The 24,886-nt window shown below is 48.1% G+C and overlaps 1 protein-coding gene across 1 annotated transcript; it reads right to left on the reverse strand.

Annotated features, from left to right (window-relative positions):
* Nucleotides 1-3,130: 3,130 nt before the first annotated feature.
* LOC107321523 (uncharacterized) lies at nucleotides 3,131-24,129 on the reverse strand. Its single transcript, XM_085509520.1, has 11 exons — nucleotides 24,000-24,129; nucleotides 23,248-23,844; nucleotides 22,946-23,082; nucleotides 22,534-22,631; nucleotides 22,403-22,433; nucleotides 22,181-22,264; nucleotides 21,715-21,846; nucleotides 21,442-21,634; nucleotides 16,524-20,993; nucleotides 12,383-12,485; nucleotides 3,131-5,363 (listed from the first exon to the last, which is right to left on the reverse strand). Exons 1-9 carry the CDS (start codon nucleotides 24,055-24,057, stop codon nucleotides 20,971-20,973), a joined length of 1,353 nt encoding a protein of 450 aa, XP_085365646.1. The 5' UTR covers nucleotides 24,058-24,129; the 3' UTR covers nucleotides 3,131-5,363; nucleotides 12,383-12,485; nucleotides 16,524-20,970.
* Nucleotides 24,130-24,886: the final 757 nt, after the last annotated feature.

A 24,886-nucleotide genomic window follows, 5' to 3' on the forward strand; every position in this document is an offset into this window, starting at 1 on the left:
CTTGAGTTGGAAAGGACCCTTAAAGGCCATCTGGTCCAACCTCCCTGCAATGAACAGGGACACCCACAGCTCTATCAGGTGCTCAGAGCCCCTCCAGCCTGACCTTGGGTGTCTGCAGGGATGACGCACCTGCTGGGCAAATCCTATGGACAGATTCATAAAAATCTCAGCATAATTTCATTTATCAGTTGTCTCATGCAAGTCTGCATCATTATTACTAGTCCTCCTGTAACCCCATATCGCTCAGCTCCATTGCTGCTTGTGGTTTTTCTTACAGCTGGAGTTGCCTGCCTCATTCATTTAGGCTTTCTCCCAGCTCTCTGGAGGTTCCCCCTTTCTTTGTGTTTACTGGAAATCTCCATTAGCATTTCAGAGAATGTCTTGGCCCAACTTTGTTAAAGCCTCTGATGCAATTATCCGGATGCAGTGGTTTTAAAATAACTGCATTTGGCCATCACTGTTAAACAACACCTTTAACCACCGCTGGGATAGAAAATAATCCCCATGGATGTGATGATGCTGATGGAGCTGTGGGCTGCAGGAAGAGCAATAGAGGCAGCTCATACCACACTTGAGCAAGAGGAAGAGAAAACCATGAAGAAGGTGGGCTGGGCAGGTCTCTCAACCTGGCATTTGCAGCAGGGAGAACACTGGAATCAGATTAGGATGGCCTGGGTTTTGTAATTCCTGCATCTAACAATGCAGCTTTGATGGCATTAGTGTGCTGAAATGTTAGTTCAGTGATCACTTAATGCAGTGTAAGTCCCTGCCATGAAGATAGGAGTGGTCTTTCCATAGAACAGGCCTAACTGGAAGAGCGGCTGTGATCAGGTGTTTAGGATCACTTACAAATACAGGGTGAAATGATGAGTGAGCAAACTACCACTCTTGGTGCAAGGATGAAGATACATCCATGCAGTGTGACGGATAGCATCTCTGTGTGACTCTGTGTCACTGGTGAGAGTTAGTTACAGAAACACGTTCCTGGGAAACGCAATACCTGCAGAAGGCTTCAGAGAATAAAAGTGTATATAAAGACTGTAATATCAATTTTCTTCAGATTAGAATTTAAAGCTGTGTTCTCCCCCCTGTGTAGGCAACACGATCTTCTCAAATGTCATGCATAGATAAACATATCTGGCTGTTGCCAGTGTAAGTTGTGCATTTACATCACACTGCTGCAGGAGCTGGCCACATCCTTGGAAGCACTGATGTGCTGCTGCGATAACACATAGTGCCAGTGTTCTCCTTTGTCATGAGTACTGAATTAAAACCCAAAGCCAGCTCAGCACTTCTCTGCTACCTAAATGATACCTTTGGAAAAGCTCAGGTTCTGAGCAAGACTGAATGACTGAGGTGACAGAGGCAGAACTTCTCCTTAGATGGACATCATGGAGCTCAACACATCCACCTGGATTGACTCCAATGCATTTCCACATACTGAAGCAGCATTTTAATTAGACATAGCATGGGAGAATATGAACCAAATGAGCTGGATCAACTCACTACTAATCTCTATATTGACACATTTTTTCTTCAACACTTCTTGCAGTTCTGTCTGTTCTCTTAAACACATTCTGCTCTGTTTGAGCCCCTGCTTTCAGACCAGCAAGCTGTATAACACAGAACAGTTTTGATTTCAGTTCTCTGGAGCTAAAGAAGCAAAACGGCTATAGAAATGGCAGCAAAATATGACATTATCTGGGTGGGTTTCTTTATTAAATAGACATGGCTGCTGAGAAAGGTATTGGAGTGTGGCCCTGAAGCCTGGCTGAGAAGCTGTGGTGGGTCAGGAGAAGAACAAAGTGCCCCTTGAGCCTTTGTCAGTGTTTCCTCTCTCTTTTACCCACTGTCTAAAATAGTTCTGCCAGTATCAAGCTGATACCTCCACTGTGCTGGAGGGAAAAAGAGGGTCAAAAAATCCACGGCGCTATACAGGGAACTGCCCGGAACCATCCAGCAAGCCCTGACCCAGATCCATCTGGACTTGCACACAAAGTTATAGCTGCTGCTGATCATAGAATCATAGAATCACCAAGGTTGGAAAAGACCTAAAAGATCATCCAGTCCAATCATTCACCTATTACCAGTAGCACCCAGATCCAGATCAGCTCTCAGACCCCAGACCCACAGCTCTTCCTCAGACTGAGAGCTGGGCAGGTCACAGGGGAGATGGTTTTAGTCCTTCAGATGTGTCAGTGCTGCCATCTGCTTCTCGCCCTGTCTCATGGATATGAAACTGAGTGCAGCTGTTCAGTTCCTGAATGGATTCTTCAGTGATGAAGTGAAAACCTGTCTGTCCAAGCACACGACTCCTCCACGTTTTCAGCAAGACAAAATTACTCTTCAGTCTGCTAGCTGAGACTTGATAAATCAGATTAACCTGTCCCAGCAATGATGGATCAATCTTCCCATTGAAACACAATGCTGCCAAGCAGGACTGAAATGCAGATATTCCCAGTGAGGAGTCACTGCTGTGCTCTGGACAAGGAAAGATATGGTTCTGCTTTGCTTAGAGGCTGAAATCAGCTCAAAGTCAACCCCACCTGATCTGCTCTGCCTGTCCCCCGTGATGTGGTTTCATGCAATGCTAAAGTCAATTGTCAAAGGACTCTAGGTGTACAGGGATGTATGTCTCTGGGGATAACTGCAGAGCTGGGGGTTGGAACCAGATGCTCTTTAAGCTCCCTTCCAACTCAAACCATTCCCAATTATGACTTTTCATGGTCACAAATTTCTATTGAGTTGTGCCAAGTTGAAGAGTTGTGTTACCAGAATGGGCCAAGTTACTAGTCTCGGTGTTACTCATCACATCTCTGTGAAGCTGGAGCACATAGCAAGGCAATGAGCTGTTCCTGCCAGGAGATTTGGGGGTTTTATCTCTCCCAAAGTGCCTCTATGGGCTTTTGACAAATAAAGCTGGCTCTCCATGTGTCATTAGGACATGAAAATCAAAAGCTCAATGTGCAAACACTTTATAAGGGCAAAGGGTAAGTAAGTTGTGCTGTCCCCCAGATGCCACTCAGCTCCTTCCCCTGGGCCTGCCCTGCTCTATGGCTCAGGAATGTTGGTACAGGTGAAAGAAGAGATTAACGTGTTTTCAGATATCCAATAATAGTTCTTCCACTAATTAAAGCAAATCAGCAGATTTAATGTACACATCTCAGCAGCAGGTTGCCTTTCCAATATTACCAGGCATTAATCAACAGAGAATGAGTTTTAAATAAGTTAGCAGTGAGCAACTGGCGAACCAAAACAGTGTGAGCATCTCCATTAGTAAAGCTGAACGATTTATTCTAAAGCAAAACATGTCTCACACCCATCCTTGTGCTCCTTCAATACAAAGTGTACACGTTGAAGAGCCAGGAAAACCAGGGGAATAGATCCATGCCTGCACTTTGGATGCAATATCAGCTCCAGTGAAGTCACAACATGTGATTAAGATACAGGCGGCTGTAATTATTCAACACAACATTTCCTCTGGACCCAAATTTCAGACTCATGGAGCTTTCTATCACAAATCAAGCCAGGGTCCCTGATGAGAACTACCCCGGCACATTCTTTGTTGTAGCTTTTGAAATGACCTCTGGATATTTGGTTCTGGGGAATTTCAACAATATTGAAAAGTGATGAATTGAAAAAGCACCTGAAACTCCATCGGACTTTCTTTTGGATTTTGCATTTAATTGAATTTTATCCTGCATTGTCCCAGAGTGTCACTGAGAGATGATGTGTCTTTTATAGCTTCTGTGAAGTGCCGTCTTCCTGGAACAACAGTGAGTGTGAAGAGATGGGCTGGATGTAGAGACATTATTAAGAGCCCTCTGTGCTTTCTGATCTACGTGTGTTTCTATGAGAGGATGGGAGAACTTCTCCCACAGCCCATTCGGTGCTGAGCCTACCGCCAGGCAACGGGGTTTAAAATGAGACTGAAATTTCATTCAACACGAAGGAAATACTCTCAGAAATGTGGGATTAGTTGTGATGGGAATGAATCCATGGTGATGTTCTGCTGGGGGACTGCGGACAGTGGACTGGGGTTAGGGTGAGCAGGTGGCAGGAGGCAGCTTTGGCATCACACACCCTTCTCTCTTCCTTAGGTGAACAGCAGTGCATCAGGAGCAGAGTGGTGATGATTTTCTGTTGTGAGGCTTTGGGGATGGTTTCTGGGGAACTACAGGGCAGTGAATATCACTTCTGTGCATGAGAAGATCTCAGAGCAGTTCCTCTTGAAAACTAAGTTAACCCATGTGTGAGACAAGACAGCCAGCACAAATTCTCTAAGGGCAGATTGTGCCTGATCAGTCTGGTGTCCTTCTATGATGGAGCGATGGGTGGACAAAGGAGGGACAGCTGATGTCATCTACCTGGACTTCTGTAAAGCCTTTGACATGGTCTTGCACCCCATTCTCACTTCCAGGCTGGAGAGACATGGGTTCAAGGCTGAAATCTTCAGTAGATAAAGAACTGGTTGGAAGGTAGCAGCCAGAGGGCTGTGGTCAGTGCCTCTGAGCCCTGGTGAAGGCCAGCCTTGAGCAGTGCCCACAAGGAGTGCATCTTGAGACCAATACTCTTTAACATCTTTTTCAATGACACAGACAGTAGGATTGAGTGTACCCTTAGTAGGTTTGCAGATCACACCAGGCTGAGTGGTGCAGTTGACATGAGCTGGGGCTTGACTTCGTAGACGGCAACTGTGTGCTTGGAAGGGATTTGGAACTTGGTGATCCTTGGGTCCCTTCCAGTCCAACCCATTCTATGACTCTCTGATTCCATAAAAGCTGTGTATTGGCACTGCTGGGCTTTTAGTCCTCCCTACAGCATAAAAGGCAGCAGGCAGGAAAAGTGTTCTCTCCTTTCTAAAGACCCACCGTGATTTATCAAGCACCTCTGCCACCCTGCAGGGTATGCACACCCCACATACCCCACAACTGGAGCATCAGGATGGTACAGCACAGCAAAGAGAGAGGCAAAGAGAGTGGGATGGGGATCCCCAGAACCTGACACTGTTTCCATGCAAAGAGATGCCCAGCAGGCCCACACTGTGCAGTAATACAGAGAACAGCCCAGGGCCTGCAGGCAGTGCTTATCCTACAGCTGAGCTTATCTCATGTCATCTCAGCTGAACCATGTCCTAAACTCCACTGGTTGCAATGAGCACAGCCCAGGATTGTCAGCTCCAAAGCAACGGCTGAGTTTTACACTCTTGAATCCCACACTGACAAATGTGCAGCTAATTGCCATCCCATCACGGGGCTGTTCACACTGCCAGGTCAGCCACATCCATCCCTTTGCTTCCAGATGTTACTGCATTGCATAGGAACAGATGAGATAATGCAGCTTCGGTGCCCAACTCCATTCCACTAAAATGAAAAAGGGTAAATACTCACTTTAAAACAGACAAATAACAACAGCAAACAGAGCGTGGCAGCTTCCAGAATATTCTCTTTGTTCGCAGAGACTGACAGATTTTCTTCCTCTGTTTGAAGCTGCATCACAAAAGATTACCCTTCTGCTGCTGCACCCTATAAACAAACTGTTTCCCTCATTTGTCACATGCTGTTCCTGCACTTCTCTCCGCATTATTCTCTTCTCAGATGACGCCCCATCAGATGATGGGAAGGATGTTCCCACTCACTAATTGATGTCTGTTCTTCCCTCAGTAAGCGGCGGCTGGGGATTTTCCTGGCTGCCTGAACAAGGGAAAGAGTTTCTGCCATCACCACAGGGTCGGTTCAGCCCAGACCGGAGCACACAAGAGCTTTTCCAGTCTCAGAATATCTTTAATTGGTTCCTTTGTATTTATTTATTTATTTAGAGGGGGGCTTAATTCTTATTAATTTTCCCAATAGCAGACGTGGCCTTCTTTTGATGTGCAAATGTGAAGCAATTTTTGGTGTTTTTTTTTTCTCCCCACTCAGTGTAGATAAGGATCTCTGGGAAATGAATATCATACGAGCATCAGGAAGGAGCCGGGGAGGGAGGAGCGGATGGAGAGGGATGGACTGAGACAGCACCAGGAGAGCAAAGCAGGCAGCAGCCAGGCAGGAAGACACTGATGGCCATTTCAAAGCTGAAGAGAAAATATGCCATTCTGCTCATCATTTTTATTTATTGCAGTTAATACAGCTGAAAAACTCAAGAGGCTGATGCGCCCAAAGCCCTCCCTCTCCTCCCACCCTGACCCTTATCACCACAAACACACATCCCCCAAGCTCCAAAGCAGCCTTTGGAAGCGGCATGTGCTCTCAGCAGCATCCCCTAAATGCTGGCAGAGTTGGGATGCTCAAGGAAAACTGTCCTGTCTCACTAGGGCACAGGCAAGGGGAGTCATAGCATCATCATCATGGCTGGGAAAGAGCACTAAGATCACCAACCCACTGCCACCATGCCAATGACCACATCCCTCAGCTTCACATCTCCAATGAACACCTCCAATGACAGTGACCCCTCCACCCCCAGGGCAGCCCATGGATGTGGACAGAGAGAGTGTCATTAAAGGGAAGGATGAACCTACCAGAGATGTCTGAACACTCGTCAGCAATTTATTTCTCTTTATTTTATTGGCTGGATGGATTAATATATTGTTGCCAATACATTCAATTAGCTGTGAAACATTCTGTATGAAACCATTGTTATTTTTGCCCACGTCTTGCTGTAACTGCTCATTATCAGCCAGCATCTCTAAGGGCCACATCGGCTCATTCATTCAGATCTCACCAGCACCCTCACATCCGTCTCCGTTTCTGTTCAGCCCTTTGCTTCACAGGTACAAGCATTTTCCTTTCCAGAAATATCACCTTGCATTTAGCAAGATTAAAGCACATGCTGCCTGCAGGACTCATCGCCAAGGAGCTCAGGTCATTCTACAAACACTGACTTGTCCCCCTGCACCCATCTGCGTCACCTGCAGAATCCACGTGATGATTTAATGCATGCTTGGCTATGGGTCGTTGACAAGGATGAAGGCTGTCACAGTACCCTCCCAGGAATTCCTACCAGCTCTGCAGATGTTTATGAGCTTCTGAGGATGTTATATCCCCAGTAAACTACTCCAGTGAGTGAACTTAAACGTTCTCAAAGGGTGGTTTGTCAGCCTGACCAGAAAGACAAATAACACGGTGTGGGCAGAGCACACCCATCTTGGCTATGAGGATTATTTCTGTCCAATATGAGTGAGGTACTCAAAAGAGAAGCCATCCCCAGTGAAACTGAGCCCTCACGGACACACGTGAACAGAATGTCACTTCTCATTCGTAATGCACAGCCAGATGATGAATAGAGAGCAATGCGACGGAGCTGACACAGAGAACTCAAGTTTGACCACGATATAGAACTTATGCAGAATACAAAGGAGATGATAAAAAGTGCAAAAATGGAGATAAGCCACGGTTTTGATTCAGAGGGCTTGCTTTAAAATATAGTGCAGATGCCCAGCATATCCCAAAAGAAATTCTGCCTAATCCCACCGTGGATTCTGCCTCCTCTACTGTGCTGTCTGCAGCAAACCCATGGCCCTGCAAGCAAGGTGCAGGTGGGAGAAGGAGACCCTCCAGGCTCTGGCAGGCAAAAAGCATCTCCCCTTTCTACTCCTACCCCAGGACACAGCTGTTACAATCAGAAAGAATAACGTGGTGGAAAGGTGATACAGGAGTGTAAAACCAAAGGGACTAGCATGGATAGGATAGTATTTCAAAGGAAAAGGTGCTCATCCATCTCCAAAGATCTAGGCTTGAAGGAAAGACTCCCTCAGAGAGGGATCTCCAACCAGAGATCCTTCCCCAATGGCAGTCAGCCCTTCAGTGAGGTCTAAGAGAGGTACAGCCAGGCTCCAGCCCTTATCACACAGCTGAATTGCCTTCACCTGTGCCCCCAGGGCTGACCAAGTCCTTCCCCCCAGGTGCTCCATCAGTGCTCCAGGCTGGGACTCAACAGTTCCCATACACCAGCCCAGCACATCTGCAAGGTAAGCTGCCCTGCCATGGGGCATAGAGAGATTGTACATCACAGAATCATTAAGCCTGGAAAAGACATCCTAGACCATCCAGTCCAACCATCCACCTACCACCAGTATTTCCCCACTAACCCCTCAGATACATCTAAATGTATCTTGAACACCTCCAGGGATGATGACCCCACCACCTTCCTTTGTAGCCTGTTCCAGATCCTGACCAATCATAAGGATAATAAATTTTTCATACTATCCAACCTGAATCTGCCCTGGCAGCAGTAGAAAGCAGGAGAAAGCCAGACTCAGGAGGAATTTGCTCTTCCCAGGCTGCTTTGATGGACTATTCCTACCCTTCCTCTAGGCCATGGCCAGGATGAAGATGCTGGGAAGGACCTCCTGGCCAAGCATATGTGCTTTTGTTCCTTTGGCTGAAGGAGGAGGAAGGAAAGTGCAGCCCAAGAGCAGGCAGAGCTCTTGCTGAACCTGACACTTATTCCTTTGCTGTGCTGACATGGCAGTATTATCAGTGGGGTTACCATGACAGCTGGCAGGGCAGAAAGCCCATCAGAGCACCTATCGAGTCTGCCTTCCCTCTTGGGAGGGGGGATCTTAACATTCTGCATTTTAATGCTATAACTCGGATGCTATTCAGTGCAAATCACCTGCATTTACTTGCTGTGAATGATGAAACATAGGGGCTTTGTTTGCATTTTGGCATATCCCAGAAGTAGATTTCCTTCATAACTTTGATGTGATGTGTGTGAGAGTTACTGGGGGTGGATTTCAGCACACACAGAGAGGAGGCACGGGAAGCTTTGGCCAAATGTCTCTAATCAGGGCTACTGAGAAAGACAACAGAATCAGCTCAGTTACTGCTGGTAGCAACTCAGCTTGGGAGTACAGGAAGCAGAGGCATGGAAGATTTGTTTTAAAAGCTATACCCTGGGATAAGGTGGTGACAGCAGCCATTTTTTACCTATTATCTCCCACCAAAATATGTGGGAGTAGACTCAGACCCAAACTAGATAAAATGAATCTATATTACTACTGGGCAGAGGTTCAGATCTGCCCACCATGTGCCCAAATTCCACCCCAAAAATGCCTCATCCCCATTTGGGGCACCAGGCAGGGCCATCCAGTGGGCTGACCACCATTCCAAAGCATCCTCTCTAGGAGGAGGGACAAGGTTTGACCCCATTCAGTACAGAAAGCACAGCTTTCATCCATTTAAGTATCAAAAACATGAAAACTGACTGTAGAGCTTTATCAGTTGTTGGCAGTAGGAAGACAACAAGAAGGAAGGAGGTGGTCCCTCATCAGCATTTTAAATCCTCCTATATTGTAACTAAAGACACAATGTTGAAAAATTGAACAGGAAAGCGCTGTTGCTGAATGCTTGATTAGGTGCTGGCATATAATACGTATTAAAGACTTGTATATTCTAACCAGTGCACAGAAAACTCAATACACCTGAAATATAACCAGAGGTTATAACCAGAGCACAGACCTAAACCTGTTGTCTTAGACCAACGTCAGAACAGCAGAAAAATGGGAGGAAAGGGTCTGAAATGGGTTGGTGTTGTGAAATTTTAGCCTTGCAAGCATGACTTGTTGGTATGAGTAAACAAAAAAAGCCACCCAACATTTTAAAGCTAAGAGGCTAAAGGGCAGAATAACTTTCCAACCCTTATTTCACTCTCTCACCAGTAGAAGGACTCTACCCAGGATTTTGGGTTGATTCTTTTAATTTCACATTCCCCTGCTTTTTTGGGTGGCCAAGTCAAGAGGGAATTGATTTTCAGAGAGCTCCAAACCCTTGCCCTTGAACTTTAATCCTCTCTGAGTTATTAAAGCAACCAGAGAACCCAACAACCTCGGCACAAGGCCACATCTGAGGGCTGAATGGATTTTTAAAAGACAAATCTTCTGGCAAAGGAGAAGGGTAGAAAAGACAAATGAGACGTATTGCTGGAGCCAGGCCATAGTAGAAGACTTTCACAGCAAAGACCATGATAGAAATACGAAGGGTATTTTACTATTATTATTATTATTATTTTTCTCTGTTCTGGAAACATGTTTACAGATACTCTGTCCATAGGGGAATATTATTGTTCCCTCCACCCCAAAGCAGAGAGACCAAAATTCCACAAAATATTTATGCTTCAAAAACCATTGCCATATTGGTATTTCAGAGGTATTTCCAATGCAGTTCGATAGCAGGAAGCCTTCATTCAGGTCACGCATTTCATACAAATGATTCCAATCAGCTCAAAAAGAGACTATGTGGGCATGCCAAGAGCCAAGTGGGGAAATCACCAAGAGAAATCACCATGACCTGGAGGTTGTGAAGCACACACCTCCATTCTCCCCAGTGTAGGCATCATGCATTCTACTTTCCCTTCTGCTGCTGAAACCCCATCGCCCTGCAAGTTTGCTGGGCATCTTTCTTCCATCGCCTATAGGGAGCAATAGATGGAGCAGGCTGGTACCCAAAGGAGGGGTAGCAAAGAGAATTCAGAAGTCGCCTGGTGGGGAAGAGGAACTCATGGTAGAGAATCCCACACTACTTCCATCCAACACAGCTCTGGGCTGAACAAAGGGTCAAATGCTGAATCCACCACTCAAGGACCTAAGAGGAGCAACCTGAGTTGAGCTGCAGCCTCCCATGGGAAGGGATTTCATTCTTCAAGAACAGCCATAAAAAACCCTCTGTGATCAATAGCCATGGTGTGCTGGGGTTTATTCTCATTCACAGCAGTTAGCCCTTACAATCTGATGGCATGCATTTGAATAAGTATGTGTCGGAATCCCTTGATTTCTCAAGTAGTAGCCTTGAAAATAGTTCTTCAGGCTATCGGAGCATCAAAACCCCTGGAAAGACAGCTATCAGCAGCCATCCTATGACCTGGAGCAGTTCTTGGGGTGTCACATGTGTGCCCATATGTCAGGGTGAAGTGGGGAAGGGGATGATGGTGTTGTGCTGGGCAAACCCTCCTGTAGTGCAGCAATAGAGTTTGACATGGATAGTGGGAATGGCGGGGATGGGTCAACAGTTGGACTTGATGGATTTAGTGGTCTTTTCCAGCCTTAATGACACTATGGTTCTATGAACTGCTCAACTCATGGCACCCTTGGGTGAACATGGCAGCAGGGTGTCACTACTCACACGCCTCCCCTATTCCAGCAGCCAGGTTTCACAAAGGTATTTTTGGTAACACAGATGCAGATTCCATCTCTTAAATCTTTAAAGCTTATCAAAGTTGTGGGTTTTTTTTTTTCCTTCCCCATTTTCAGCCCTGTATATTCTTAACCACCGAGATCTTCTTATGTATAATAAATACAAAAAAGCTTCTCTTCCCAGCTTTGCTGCTAAAGCCAAGATGATTATAAAGCTAAATCCTCAGCATATGGCAGGGGTACTGTACTTGCAAACTTCTCACTTGCACCAAAAGGCAAATTAACCCTTGATGGGTGCACAGGAGCATTGGTTTGCAAGGAAAGGAGGACAGACACACAAGCAGGGCACACTGGATGTGTTCAAGAAACACACAGATGTGGCACTGAAGGACACAGCCAGTGGGCACAGGGGGGTGGGCTGGACTTGGGGATCTTAAAGGACTGTTCCAACCCTAATGATTCTATGATGCCTTTCAAAGCCGGGAAAGAAGCGAGCAGTGTGGACGGGCTACCAAGGTTTGCTGATGAATTGCACAGCAGGACAGTGCACCAGCACCATCCCATGGAACAGGATGCAGCCATGGGGAACTGGGCTCCTCCAAGCCCAAGTCAGAGCACCAGGCGCTATCCTAAGGCAGTTGGAAAATGCTCTTCAATGGAGCCAGACCTTAAAACCAGTCATCATCAACAACCACATCATGCACAGCTCCACCACAAATGGGGACACTCAGCAGAACCTCCACCAACGACTTCAATGGAAAGGGGTAAGAAGGGACACAACCAGACTCCACAACCACCTCAGGGGGGTCAAAAAGCTGCAAGTGTAAGAGATGTGCTTGCTACAAACAGCAGCTGCAGGAGGAGCCCAACCAGCCTCAGCCATCCCTGCATCAGGTGGGATAACAGCCCCACTGTGTGGCTCACAGAGATGGAGCACATCTCACAGAGCTGCCGGCAAAGAGCTGGGGACCAACACAGAGCCACGTCAGAGGCAATCCTAAGGGGCAGAAGACTGGGAGATGACTTCAGTGTAAAAGCTGAGAAATATTTCAATTTATTGGGTAAGTTTTTTGCCTGAATACACAGGGTTTAGTGGGGTTTTATACTTTTTTCTCTGGAAACTTTTCCTATTTCTAAAAATAATAATAAAAAGAAATAAGTGAAAAGGGAAACTGCATTTGATTTTCTTTTCAAACATCTTTCTCACCTGTTATTTAGACATGGGACACACACAGTAGTACTACCCTTACTCACCTGGTGGGTGAATGGTGTCCAGCTTTGCAACCAGTGATGAGACTGCAGCAGAATGGGTGGTGCAGCAGCTGCTCTGTAGCAGGAGAGGAGCTCCTCCATGATCCTGTAAACAGAGACCTGAGTTAAGATTTAAGTGGAGACAAGGGAAAGGCAAAGAAAGCCCAGGAAAGCTTCTAGATGCCTCAAGACAGGATGTTTCTCTGAATACCTCCTACAAGTTAACAATACAGTGAACTGAGGCAACCAGAAATTGAGGTTGAATGTGCACCATTGCAAATGCGCCATGGTCCAAACACAACACTTGGTGTAGGAGCAAACTCACATCACAGAGCAGACTCAGCACCAGGCAGTTTGCATGCTTGATTTGCAAGGAGAAAAACTTCAACCCAAAGTCAGCCTTCAGGCTTCACCTATTGCAGTCATTAGCTCTGAAACGGATGGTTGCACAGGTTCAAATGTGAATTGTTGATCACATCTCAAAGAGAGGGCGCACGCGGCTGGCTGAAGCTCTGTCAGAAGCTCACACAAGGTATCATAAATCAAGCAGTTCTGAAGGCAGTTCAGAGCCAGAGGGCTTCATCTGAAAGTATTCCAGGGTCATACAAGGAGGAGGCTTCATACATACATAAAATAAATTAAAAAATAATATATTAAAAAAAAAAAAAGCTTTTGTTTTTATTTCACCAGGCTCCTTGAGCACTCTGTTCACTGTACGTGCCATCAATAACTATCTAGATGAGAGCTTCAGAAGGCTCTTTGAACAGCAAACACCTTTTGTTTCAGGGTCAGTTCTGTCACTTCCAATGTATTTCAAATGCATACAAGGAGCTGGACTCATAGATGACATGAAGGGTGTTCTTATCTCTCTCCCTTACTGGCACGGATGAGCTCTCGATGCATGGGCCACTGTGGTCTGATGGACCACAGCTGTGAGAAGTCCTGGTCCTGAACACATGAGGGGAACAAAACAATGACAGTCAGGATGCACGCTCCCTTTACACCATTGCCTCTGTGCATGGATGAGATGTACTCCCATGTTATCAGTATTCTCAAGTGCCCCAGAGAACAAGGAGTCCAGGAGAAGTGCTGTCTTGGAGAAGATGGAAGAAGCACTGAGATATCTGGAAATCAATTCTTTGACTCCAGAAGAAGCTTTCACTGAGATCTTTTACAGGTAATTTGTCACTTGGTATAGAACAGTTCAGTTCAATGATTTTAAAGGAGCTGTTAATATCCCAATGGAAAAAATACAGTACAAGACACCTTGTGGATGGAAACAGAGGTCAGGCATCCACTTTCTAAAGAAAGAGAGAGCATTCTGTCCCAGCAAAGCTACTTTCATGTCTCAGAATAATACCTATTTGAGCTTTATTCCTAATTGCATCATCAGCGCTCCTCCTTTGAGTCTGCACACATAGCCTGCTCCTGTTCAGAGCAACGTGCTCAGTGGTAATCTCCTCTGACCTCCATTGAGAACCCATATTGTACAGCAAATGACCACTGAAATGTTACAAAGGAGCCATCAAATAAAGCAGCTCCACATTAGTCTTCTCTAGTGCAACTGTGAGCATGATTCTGTACCTTGTGGTTGCAGTGCAGAAGTTGGCCCTATTACTAATGAAACCAGCCTGTTTCCCAAGTAGGAGCGAAGCAACGGGGCAGATAATCTTGCCAAGTAGCTTTGGAAGAGGAACACAGACCCAAACACTATGAAATTACAAGTGCAAGGAGAGAAAGATGGTGCTGTAAATCACAGGGAGGCAACCACCAAGCAGGTCTGGGAGAGGAGCACTCCAGTGAGTCATTATGACAAGAGGACTCCAGAACTAAGCAAAGGTGGAGGAAAACCATTTGTAAGACAGCATCTAAACTGTCAGATGGACCATCTGTGTTGGTAACACACGGCCATGCAGCCTGAATGAAGAGCTCCTAGAGAATGGTAGATTATCTGATCAATGAAAACGCAGCTCTGCTGCTGTATAAATCATTGGTGCAGTCATACTGTGGTTTCAATCCCCTCATTTCAGACATGTACTTGGGTACAAGGGGAGGACAAGAGGGCGATGGAAGGTCTGGAATGGCTTTTGTGTGAGGAAAACCGGAGGACAGGAGCCTTCAGCATAGAGAAGGGATTGTCATAGCGGATACATGAAGGAAGACAAACTCATGAGAACCCTGAGAGGATGCGTAGGGCCAAGTATTTCACTTCTCTCCCTGCAGAGGAGAAAAGGGGCAGCAAATTAAGCAAGAGAAATGCATAATATTGATAGAGAAGGTGAGAGGGTGGAAGATAGAATTCAATACAGACAAATACAAAGTGACACACATGGGAAGAACAAATCCTAATTTCAGATACACTGCAATGGGCTCTGAAAAAATACCACTTGAGAATAAGAGTTGGAGTCAGCTCAGTTCTCTGCTGTGGTCAATAAATAAGAAATCTGGATATCAGGAATGAACAAAACAGAACCCCAACTTGTAAAACACCCAGTTTCACCTGCAAGTGAATCTCAAACCAGCTGGAGTCACCAGATGGGACTGTAGGGCTTAGTTTTAATCTTGATTCATGTTTCAGTTGTGGGCCCAGCTGGAGCCTGAGCTTACAATCATTGCTAAGTTTAAGCTCTGGGAGGCTCTTCACCTGTGTCTCCTTCCCCAGGCTTACCTATGGGGGCACCTTCCTTCTCATAGCAACTTCTTTGAGATCCCTGGAACAAAGACTCTGTTAAACTCTTTTGGAAGCTCAAGCAGGTTGCACCATGGATTTCTCTGCATGTTGATATACAATCCCTTGCTGACCCTTCAGATAGTCCTCCCATTCACAAAAGCCTTGTTGACTATTCCCATAAATCACTGCTCGCTAACACACTCCCTAGTTCCCTTCCTTACTGCAGTTCTACCTCATTTAGGCATCAGTATTAATAATCTATTCTTCCTGGATCTGCTCTAAAGCATTTCCTTAAAATCAAGGTCTCACTGCTTTCTTGCCCCCTATAGTGAGAATATTTTAAGAGGTTTCACAGTAGACTTAATGCAGTTAATAGTTCAGCTATTTCATCCTTGAATTCCTTAAGAGCTCGACTGAAAACCACTCAGTGCTACTGAACTGGCACCGTTTATTTTGTTGAGGTGCTTTATAACTTCATCTACTGAAACATCACTTTGAGACACACTTTCTGACTCGTCCCCCATTAAGAAACGTTCCAGGCTGGGGATTCCAGTTAACTCCTTCACAGATGAAGAACATTTGCTCAGCTTCTCTGCTACACTCTTATCCTCTTTGCTGTGTGCTTTCGCACCGAGGTTATTAGCTGGTCCAAAAGTGCATCCAAGAAAGAAAATACTGTTAGCGTGCAATGTCTGAGCTAACCTGGTGAGCTGCCTCTCATCCCAGAGACAGCAAACTTCAGGTTTTCAAGGGCAAAATACATAGTGCGTGGCTGGTGGTGACTGCCCATTGATTGTCTTGTGGTGGAGGCTGCTCACAGTATTCCCCTGGTTCTCATGGGTGAGATCTCCTGAGAGAGGACCCAGAGCATCAAGTTGTATTGCTCCAGCCACTCTTTTCTTCTGCTGGCTTCTATAGCAGTCTGCCTTACCCACCTTAACTCCAGCTATCACCTGCAGGTCAGCATGGATCCCACAGGGGAAGATTGCCAACCCTTTAGATAGGCACAACACATGAAAGATGCCAAGGTGATCAGACAAGAATTAAAGAGGTTTGAGTAATAAGCAGCATACAGTGTGGATATGGTGGGCAGATTACAGCTTTGGATGACTCAGCCAGGTGCTTTAAGAGCCAGAGCAAAGCCACATGGCCCCTGCGTGGCTTCAGCTTGTGTGCTGGAGTCAAGGACATGACTGACTCTTGTACTGGGGAGACTCAGTTCACACACCCCAAGTCTTCTTTGCCTTTTCATGGTCCTTGTCCCAGCTCCCCAAAATGCAGTTCTCCCATCACCAACCTGAAGAAACTGCCTGACATGAAGGTGCTGACATTGGAAAGACCTCAGCAAATGCCGTGCTACCAAGCAGCTGCCAAATCAACTGTACTACTGCTTTCTCATCCCATACCCAAACCTATTACACTGGTGTCACAGAACACAGACAAGACATCCTCATCAAAAGCATCAGTACCCACCTTGTCACCATCAGAAGGATACATCCCCTTCCTTAGCACTGGGTTAGCAATTGCTGTAACTCATGGCTGCTACCTCTTGTATTCCCATTATGGTCAGACCAATATTGGCAATACTGCAGTCTCCTGCCTTCTGATCCTGTAGCTACACATCACTCTCTACCAAGCAGCTCTATATTCTCCCTCCTTCTCTCCTCCTTTAAGAGCCTCAGCTGTGCACCCCAAATCTCCTCCACCTGGTTCAAAGCTGCAGATCCCTCCAGTTCCACAGGGCTCAGAACCACAGCCTTTCTCCATCAGCTCTAATTCAATTACAGCCTCTACAAATATTTCACTTAGGCTTTGAACTGTTCAGTGGAATTTGTATCCAGCAAAAAGTGGATTTGCTTCTCTATTACAGACAGTTCCTATATATGAGAACGATTTCCCACTGCATTAGCATTCTGGTCATCCTATTACCACATACAAAAGATGCTGCTGCCTTTTTAATGCTTTCCTCCCCATGTTCCAGAAAAAGCCTCTGTTTTCTCCTTGGGTTACTTCACTCAGAGCACAAAACAGTGGTTTTGCAAGCAGTCCATGAGTGTCAATGATGAATACGATGAGCTAATGGAAATAGTAGTGAAGAAGGACAACTGTGTCTTCTTCCCCCTTTGTGGGGCTACATATAAGCCCGTGGGCTGGTTTTTGAGTGATAGATCCAAGGTTCAGATCCTACAGATGACACACAAGAAATGGCCTGTGGGATTCAAACTTTGGCTGCTCCTATTTCTCCATGTCAGGTCTTTGTGCTTCCACATAGGTCAGTGTGCCTCCCCACTATATTGAAAACCCAAAAGGTTGTACTTTGAAACAGCAGTCTTCCAGGGGAAGGAAGCACTGCCCAACTCGAGAGATGCTCAGCCATGGTTTCATTTAGAATGGTACAGTTGATTGTGTCCCAGCAGGACAGTGAGGATCCATCCCCTCCTGGTAACCTGCCACCAATGCACTCCCCTAATGCAAAGCCCAGCTGTTCCTACGCTTGCCCATTTGGCTTATAGTCTCGATGCTGCTCTATGCCCTCTTGGCTGTGCAGATGAAAAAATCTTTAAGTCTCTCAGTAAATGGGACCTGCTGCCTTCTTTTTTAACACATCTGCATTTTCTCCGAGCAGCGCTGAGCATGGCGTTGTATGGAGCAAACTTGCCATCTAGTGGGTAACTGCTTGTCTGCAGAGGATGCTCGGGTTTATTTGCCTGTAACAGTCACCGTAGAGTGGGATTTGTCTCTAATGGGGGACTATGTAAAAGTGAGCGATTCCAAATAAGCTGATTTTGGGCGTAAGGAAAGGATCTACTCAAAATGAACGTTGCAGCTGATCTATATCCATTAACGTGCCCAGGTTGGATTCCAAGCTGACGTCAAACAAGAAGGATGCTGAGTGCATGGCCACGGGCAGCAAAAGTTCTGAGGAACCGCCAACCATTCTTCTCATTCTCTTGAGCCCTAAAGAGAGTTTTTACAGCCAGCAGCCCCATGTTTGACCGTGAAACTGTTGAAGATAGAAGAGTTAGGACAAGACAGAGACATAACAGTATAAATAGCGGTCAATGGAAGGTGCTTATTCCCATAGCTTCTCTAAATGATTTTTATTGCCAACCAGTGAACAATAGAGTGGGCTTTCAATAACAACCACGTCCTTTCAGATGATGGCAATTGGGTAGATTAAGAAGAGACCTTGTCTGTAATTCCAAGGGATGCTGAGAATTAATCAGCCAATGGCAAATCCTCTCCTCTTCAACCACCATTATGGGGAAAGGCACCATGTGCACAAACACCTCCGAGGGGCAGATGACTTCTACAGGGCATGGGCATGGAGCAACTTGAGACACATATAGCACCAATTGACAGTCAGCACCTCAGCCATAAATAATGGCAGGAACCATTGGGTAGAAATGCAGCTCATAAATCTAATTACCTAGAAATTAAGAGAATTAATCAGCATAAGACAAGCCTAATCGTGCTGAGCAGCCGTATCCCCCATTAATGCAAATGTCTGAATTATGCATTGTAAACAACTTTTGTACCCCATTAACACCAAGGAGGGTGGAAATGGATGGACATATGGCAGCTGTAGGGGTGGAGGAGGGAGGAACAGAGACCACACTGCTGCCCAGGGGGTGTCCTGGGGCTGTTGGGTGTTCTGCCCTGAGACGAATGGGTCCCCCAGCCACCAAACCTGAGTGTCCCTCTGGGAACAAAATATTATTTGCTACTTGTTGGTTTAGGGCAGTTACTTCACCCTGATCATCCCCAGAGCCCATGCAATGGCAAGAGGTGTTAGTGGCAAAACCAGTTCTGATTCAGTGGCATCCTGCAGGAATTATTGGCATTAGATCATAGGCAGCAAATATGCCGTCAGTTCAGCACCGCTGCACACTGCATTACCGTATGACACTAATAACATGAGTTATGCTCCGTGCTCCCTGTTGATTGGCTGGATTGAGTCATGACATTCACTGAAATACTTCTGATGAACCAGTACTGCCCAGGAATGATGGGATTTGGTTAATTAACACAAGGCAAGTGCGTTCCTATTCAGTCAACACCGACTGGGGGCTATAGGTATTTCTCATCAGCAGCAGCAGTTGTCTGCTTACCCGGCACTTCTGCTGCAACATCAGATGGGACTGAAATTAACTGCCACCCCTGAAAGCTGTGTGAGCACCAGCCTGAGTCAGCATCACCTTCAATTAGCCCATACCTGTAATTCATACAAATGATGGGAGCCTTTACAACGGCCCCAAGTGGCTCTGGTTAACCAGCATGGATTAAAAAGCAGGAGGGCAATATATGTAATACATCGAATCAAGCAGCCCGTTCCCTGTTCAGCAGGTGTTTGGGAGAAGCTCTGGTTAGCAGCATGTGGGGGACGTAGGCGCTAAAACTGGTGAACAATTTCCATCGTCTATGCAATAATTCTTGCTAATTACCCTCAGCAGCCATTCCTGCGGAAGGAAGGAGATGACACCTCCCTTGTGACAAATGCCACCAATTATCCAGACGTCTCTTGCCATGCTGGGACATCATTAACCTGACACAAGTGCCTTCTCTGCCCGCGTCAGAACAGACAAAAATGGTTCTCATGAGATGAGGAGGTCACCAATTACCCTGCATTCCTTATCGGGGGGGACTTAATCTGTACAAAGCAAATACATCACCAAGGAAGCACAAGTGTCTGCAATCCCCAGGCATTAGGAGACACTTTCCATAAGTAAATATCTCTAATGGGTGAGTGCTTTCCATAAAAACATACACAATCACTCAAGCAGAAGGCAAGCAATCTTCCAGCTAAGCAGTACTGCCATGGGTAGGCAGCTCTGGCCATAGTAAGAAAAACAGCTATTCTTGAGGCTCAGTCTGGCTTCAATTCATTTTACCCAGTTTGTGTACTGGGTTATCCTATCCTATCCTATCCTATCCTATCCTATCCTACCCTCTCCTTTCTCCCCCATTCTGTTCCATCCCATCCCATTTCATTCCACTGTATTCCATATTATTAATTTTCTAGTTATAATTATACTGTGCAGAGATAATCATTTCCCAGTTTTCTTGAAATAAGGGTCTACCAAAACCACCCTCAGTCCTTTATTATTACCAGTTCAGTCCCAGACACCTTTGCCATATAATCACGATCACCATTATCACAGTACAAATAGCTTTGCCTTCCTAGACTGAGATTCTCATTTTCCCTGTGGAGATGAGCAGCTCTCATCCATCAGTGTTTGAACAGTGGTTTGTCCCAGAGGGCTGTTTCTGTAATTACGTGTTGCTCCAACAGAACTTCCCATATTAATTACAAAAATGCCATTATTTTTTCTTTTAAATCTATATCCTAGTTCTTAATTTCTGGCACACACCATTGGTATTTCATCCAGTTTTAGGTATGTCAAACAAAATCTGTTTCATGGGTCTTGCAATTGCCTTCCACAGGGACATGTATTGCACTGGGTGATTTTGACTGGGATTGCAGCAGCATCCCAAAGCTTCCAAGCACAAGACTTCCCCACAGCCCTTACTCCCCACCTCCTTCCCCATATCTCACCTCAACCCAAAAGCTTCATCCCCGCCCCACTGAGCACCCCACTCCTGCAACATAGGACCTCTCCATTCCAAGCTCGTAAATGAGTGTGAGGAGCAACGATGCTGGTTGGGAATCCATGTTCTTGCAGCAGGACCTTTACAGCAGCCTGGCACATCCCACAGTCCCCAGCCCTGGGAAGGAGCCCAGCCTGGACCTAAGGGAAAGCTTCTACATGGGAAACTCTGTGGGACCCCATTCAGCAGCTTCACAACTGGTCGTTCTGATTGTGCATGGGGAAGCAGAGGGATGCATCGCCACCTCCATGCTTCATCTCAAGTCCTGGTTGCAGCAGTGAGCTTGATCCTGTTGGGGCTCGGAGGAACGTCAAGAGGTGGCATCAGGAACCCCTAGGAGAAAGCCATAATCCATTAAATGTAATGGAGCAGAAAGGGAAGCACCACATCCAATTTGCCTTTCGGGTTTGTCCTATGGCTGTATCTCAGGCTGGGAGAAGGATATGTTGCAGGGTGGGAGAGATGCAAAAGAACCTGGTTCTTCATCTGAGAAAACACAGATGAGGACTCCTGAGGAACCTTATAGCCTTCCCCATAGCCGATCCTTTCCCACCATCAGGTCCCCTCCCACCTTCAGCCCTCCACAGATGAGCCCAATGTCCCCTACCCCATATGGTTATGACAGGATCTACCCAATGTCCCTAGGTTAGAAACCAAACCACAGGGCCCTGAGCCCTGCTGTGGGGCTGCTCCCACCCCTTGGAGCACCTCATACTCTTCATTTGTCCAGTTGGTGATGCAGTGGCAGTGATCAAGTCCCTTGTCTCAGCCGTCCCTATACCTCTATACTTGCTGTGGTGCCCAGCTCTGCTCCCAGCACACCAAGGTCCTCTACTTGCAGCTCCTGCAGGCAGTGTTGGATGTGGGGCAGGACCTCCTGCCACCCGCAGGGCTCTCACTGTGGTCAGTGGCTCCTTCAGGGCTGCTGGGGCTGCCAGCTCCTTCAGGTGACAGTTCTCCTGACATCCATTCACCTGCAGTCCACATAGAGGGTCACCCATGGGGTCTCAGGCACCAAGCCAACAACACCCCTGTGCCCCAACACCACCCCAACCTTCTCCATGCTCTCCTGCAGCTGATGGAGCGTGGCCATCCTCTCCTTCTGCAGCACTGCCCGCAGTTGCCCTAATGCCTCCTGTCTCTGCCGCAGCACGGAGCACATCTGGAGCTCCAGCCCACAGAGCCTCTGCAGGAAAGGTGTCACATCCCAGGCCCAGCCAGGCTCATCCCTCAAGTGCAGGCTGTGTCAATACCCAGCACCCCACTGCACCTGGGGCACTGCCCTCCCTCCTGGAGCTCTGTAGACAACCATGGACCCCCAGCCAGGCCAGTGTATGGGCGCTTCCAACCCAACCGTGCTTGTGATTCTGATTCTATGACAAAAACCTTCCCACAGGTCATCTCGCTTTCATATACATCACAAAATGGGGCACTCAGTGGCTGGGTGAGAGCCTTGCACTGCCCAGGGACACATCCATCCCACACAGCCCACACCCACAGCACCCCAGGTAGGCACCGACCTCCTTCAGCTCCTGCTTCTCTTCCCTGAGATCCAGCGTTTTCCTCCTCATCTTCTCACAGCATTCAGCGCAGCCCTTCCACCCCTGCTGAGACAGGGACATCCCTTCCACCTCCCCCCTGCTCCTCCCTCCCCTCTTATGGCATGGCCAGCCCAGACCCTGCCCTGCTGCCCCCCAACCCATCCCTCTGCCACCCCCTTTTGCCCATCTCAGTGTGCTCACCACCTTCTCCACGCAATCCCATGCACACGCCCTGCAAAAGGGAGAGCATCACCCAGTGGGACACCCCCAGAACTCCCCTATTACCCATAGGACCCCAGAGCAGGGTCAGTCCCTGAGGCTGCAGCGCATACCTGGCCCCATCCCCATTGCTCTGCATGCCCTGAGCTCCAGCTCTTGGCTCCCACATCCCCTCCTGGCTGCTCTGCAGGGCTCGGCTCAGTGCTGCCAGCTGGAGGGAGCAGGACAGACACAGCTGGATGGCACCAACCCATCAACCCTTGGGTTGTGTTGCCACGTTGAGCCTGCACTTATGCAGCTAATTAACTTGATGAAGGCAATGACTTTTACAAACTGGTTTTGAACAGTCTCCCCTGTGCTGGAGGGTTTTTCTTGCAGGATTTCATTCACAATTCATTTCTTTGATAAACGTCCTCATGCTGACAGCCTTTCCATGGCCATTGTAGGGGCTGGCAGAGGTCCCATGTGGGACCCAGGGACCCTTCACATGGGGACAGCCACCCCACCATCCCAACCCACACGCACCCTGTGGGACAGGATGGCCTTCTGCTTCCAGCGCTGCCACTGGGGCTCAGCCACATGCCCTGGGCAGGACACACTGTGCTGCCCCTCTGCCTGGGGGCTGCATTTCCCAGCAGGTCCCACTGCTGCTGCTTTGGTGCCTGCAGGAACATGGAGGTGGTTGGGGACACAACAAACCCACCAACGAGTTGGGTTGGCCCCACCATCACCCAGCCCCAGGAGGGTCCCTGTCCCCACCAAGCCCCTGGGACCCCTCCTGGTCCCCTGCTTCAGCCCCAGCACCCTGAGGCCAGCAGCACACTCACAAAGAGCCCTCCTCCGCTCGTTGCCATCTCCTTCCTTCTCCGCAGTGAGGGTGACATCCCCTCCATGCCACCCCCGTTGTGCTGGTGGCTCCTGCCATCCACTATGTCCTATGGCCCTGGTCCTGCTCCTGCTGACTGAGCTGCCTGAGGGTGTCCAGAGATGTCCAGTGTCCCCATCCCCACCATGCAAAGCAGTGACTGAGGGCTTTGCCTTGGAGCGTGGTGCCCAATGGGATGCATCCCCCCTGCCCTGTGCTGGGTGCTCAGAGGGGGCTGGGCAGGGGGTCTCAGCCCCACTCTGGCTCAGCCTGGATATCCTGGCTCCAAGCGACTCCAGGCTCCCCCTCCTCATCAACCCTGGGGACACATCCTGCCTGCTGCCATCATCCTCTTCCTCCTCGGAGGTCCCCGCTGTGCCCTCCCAACACCCAGCAGCCACATCTTCGGTGTAGACAGAGCTGCAGCTGCTCCTTCTGCCCCACTTTGGCCCCCAACAGCTCCACACTCCGTGTTCCACCAGCCCTGCATGGGGAGCAGCAAGTCTGGAGCCCTCCAAGCTGGGATCTGCAGCCGGAGTTCTGCCCTCAGCGGGAGCCACTGGCAAAATGCAAACAGAGCAGGAGTCACTGTGTGGGCATTGCTCTTCACTGCTCCCCATTCTGCCCTCTGTGTAGCACCGTCCTTTCATTTAATGGACTTAAATGCAGAATGCTGCGTGCACAGACCAAGCAAAGAGCCCCATCCCCACTCACCAGCCATCCCACGGACACTGGCAGCAGCAGGAGAGGCACTGCAGGCCCTGCCATACATCCCAGCCCCACGTTGCTGCAGGGGGGACAGGGAAGGAGCTGCAGGGTTCTGCTGCAGAAGGCTCGAGGTCCTCATTAGGCTTCAGAGTGAACGCCCCAAGCAGGATGCAGCCGGGCTCAGCCTCCTGTGCTGTGTGATGGCCGGGGGGCACAGAGGGGACCCTCCCTGGGAAAAGACAAGATGTCAGTGTGCTCAGTGCACCCCGGAGCTGCTGTTGTCTGTCACCTGGCAACGTTGTGGTGTCCTGGCCAGTCCCAGCCTGCCCAAGAGCCTCCTCCACCTCTCCTGGGCCTCCTCCCCATGGTCTGTTCCTCCTCCAGCAGTTCACCTCTCCAATCCCTCCCAGCCTTCACATCCCCCCCCACTGGGCTCTCCCTGGGATGCTGCAGCACCATCTCCCCAAGCCACTGAACCTGGAGCTCAATGATCTTTAACATCCCTTCTGATTTAAGCCATACTATGATTCTGCAGCCTCCTCCCCAGACCCTCTCCCACCCTGGCCCTCCCAGAACAACCCCTTCCTTGATCCTCTGCCCCCTCTTGGCCACCTCCCCAAGAGAATCCCTTCCATGGAGAACATCTTTCCTATGGCCACCTCTCCTACCCCTGTTTACCTGGTCCCCCTCCCGCAAACCACCTCCTGCCCATGGCCACCATCCCTCAATCTCCTTCCCTACACCACCTTCCTTTGGCCATCTCCTCCTTTGGACTCCACCTCCCCATGAACCTTCCCTGGACAACCCTTCTCCTGGCCCTCCATGGTCTCCCAATGGACAACAACACGGTCACCTCACACCCAGAGCTTGGCCACCCCCCAACCCTGCAAATC

The sequence above is a fragment of the Coturnix japonica genome, chromosome 9 (assembly GCF_054131305.1).
Source record: "Coturnix japonica strain WE chromosome 9, WE-NBRP24, whole genome shotgun sequence".
Classification (NCBI taxonomy): Eukaryota; Metazoa; Chordata; class Aves; order Galliformes; family Phasianidae; genus Coturnix; species Coturnix japonica.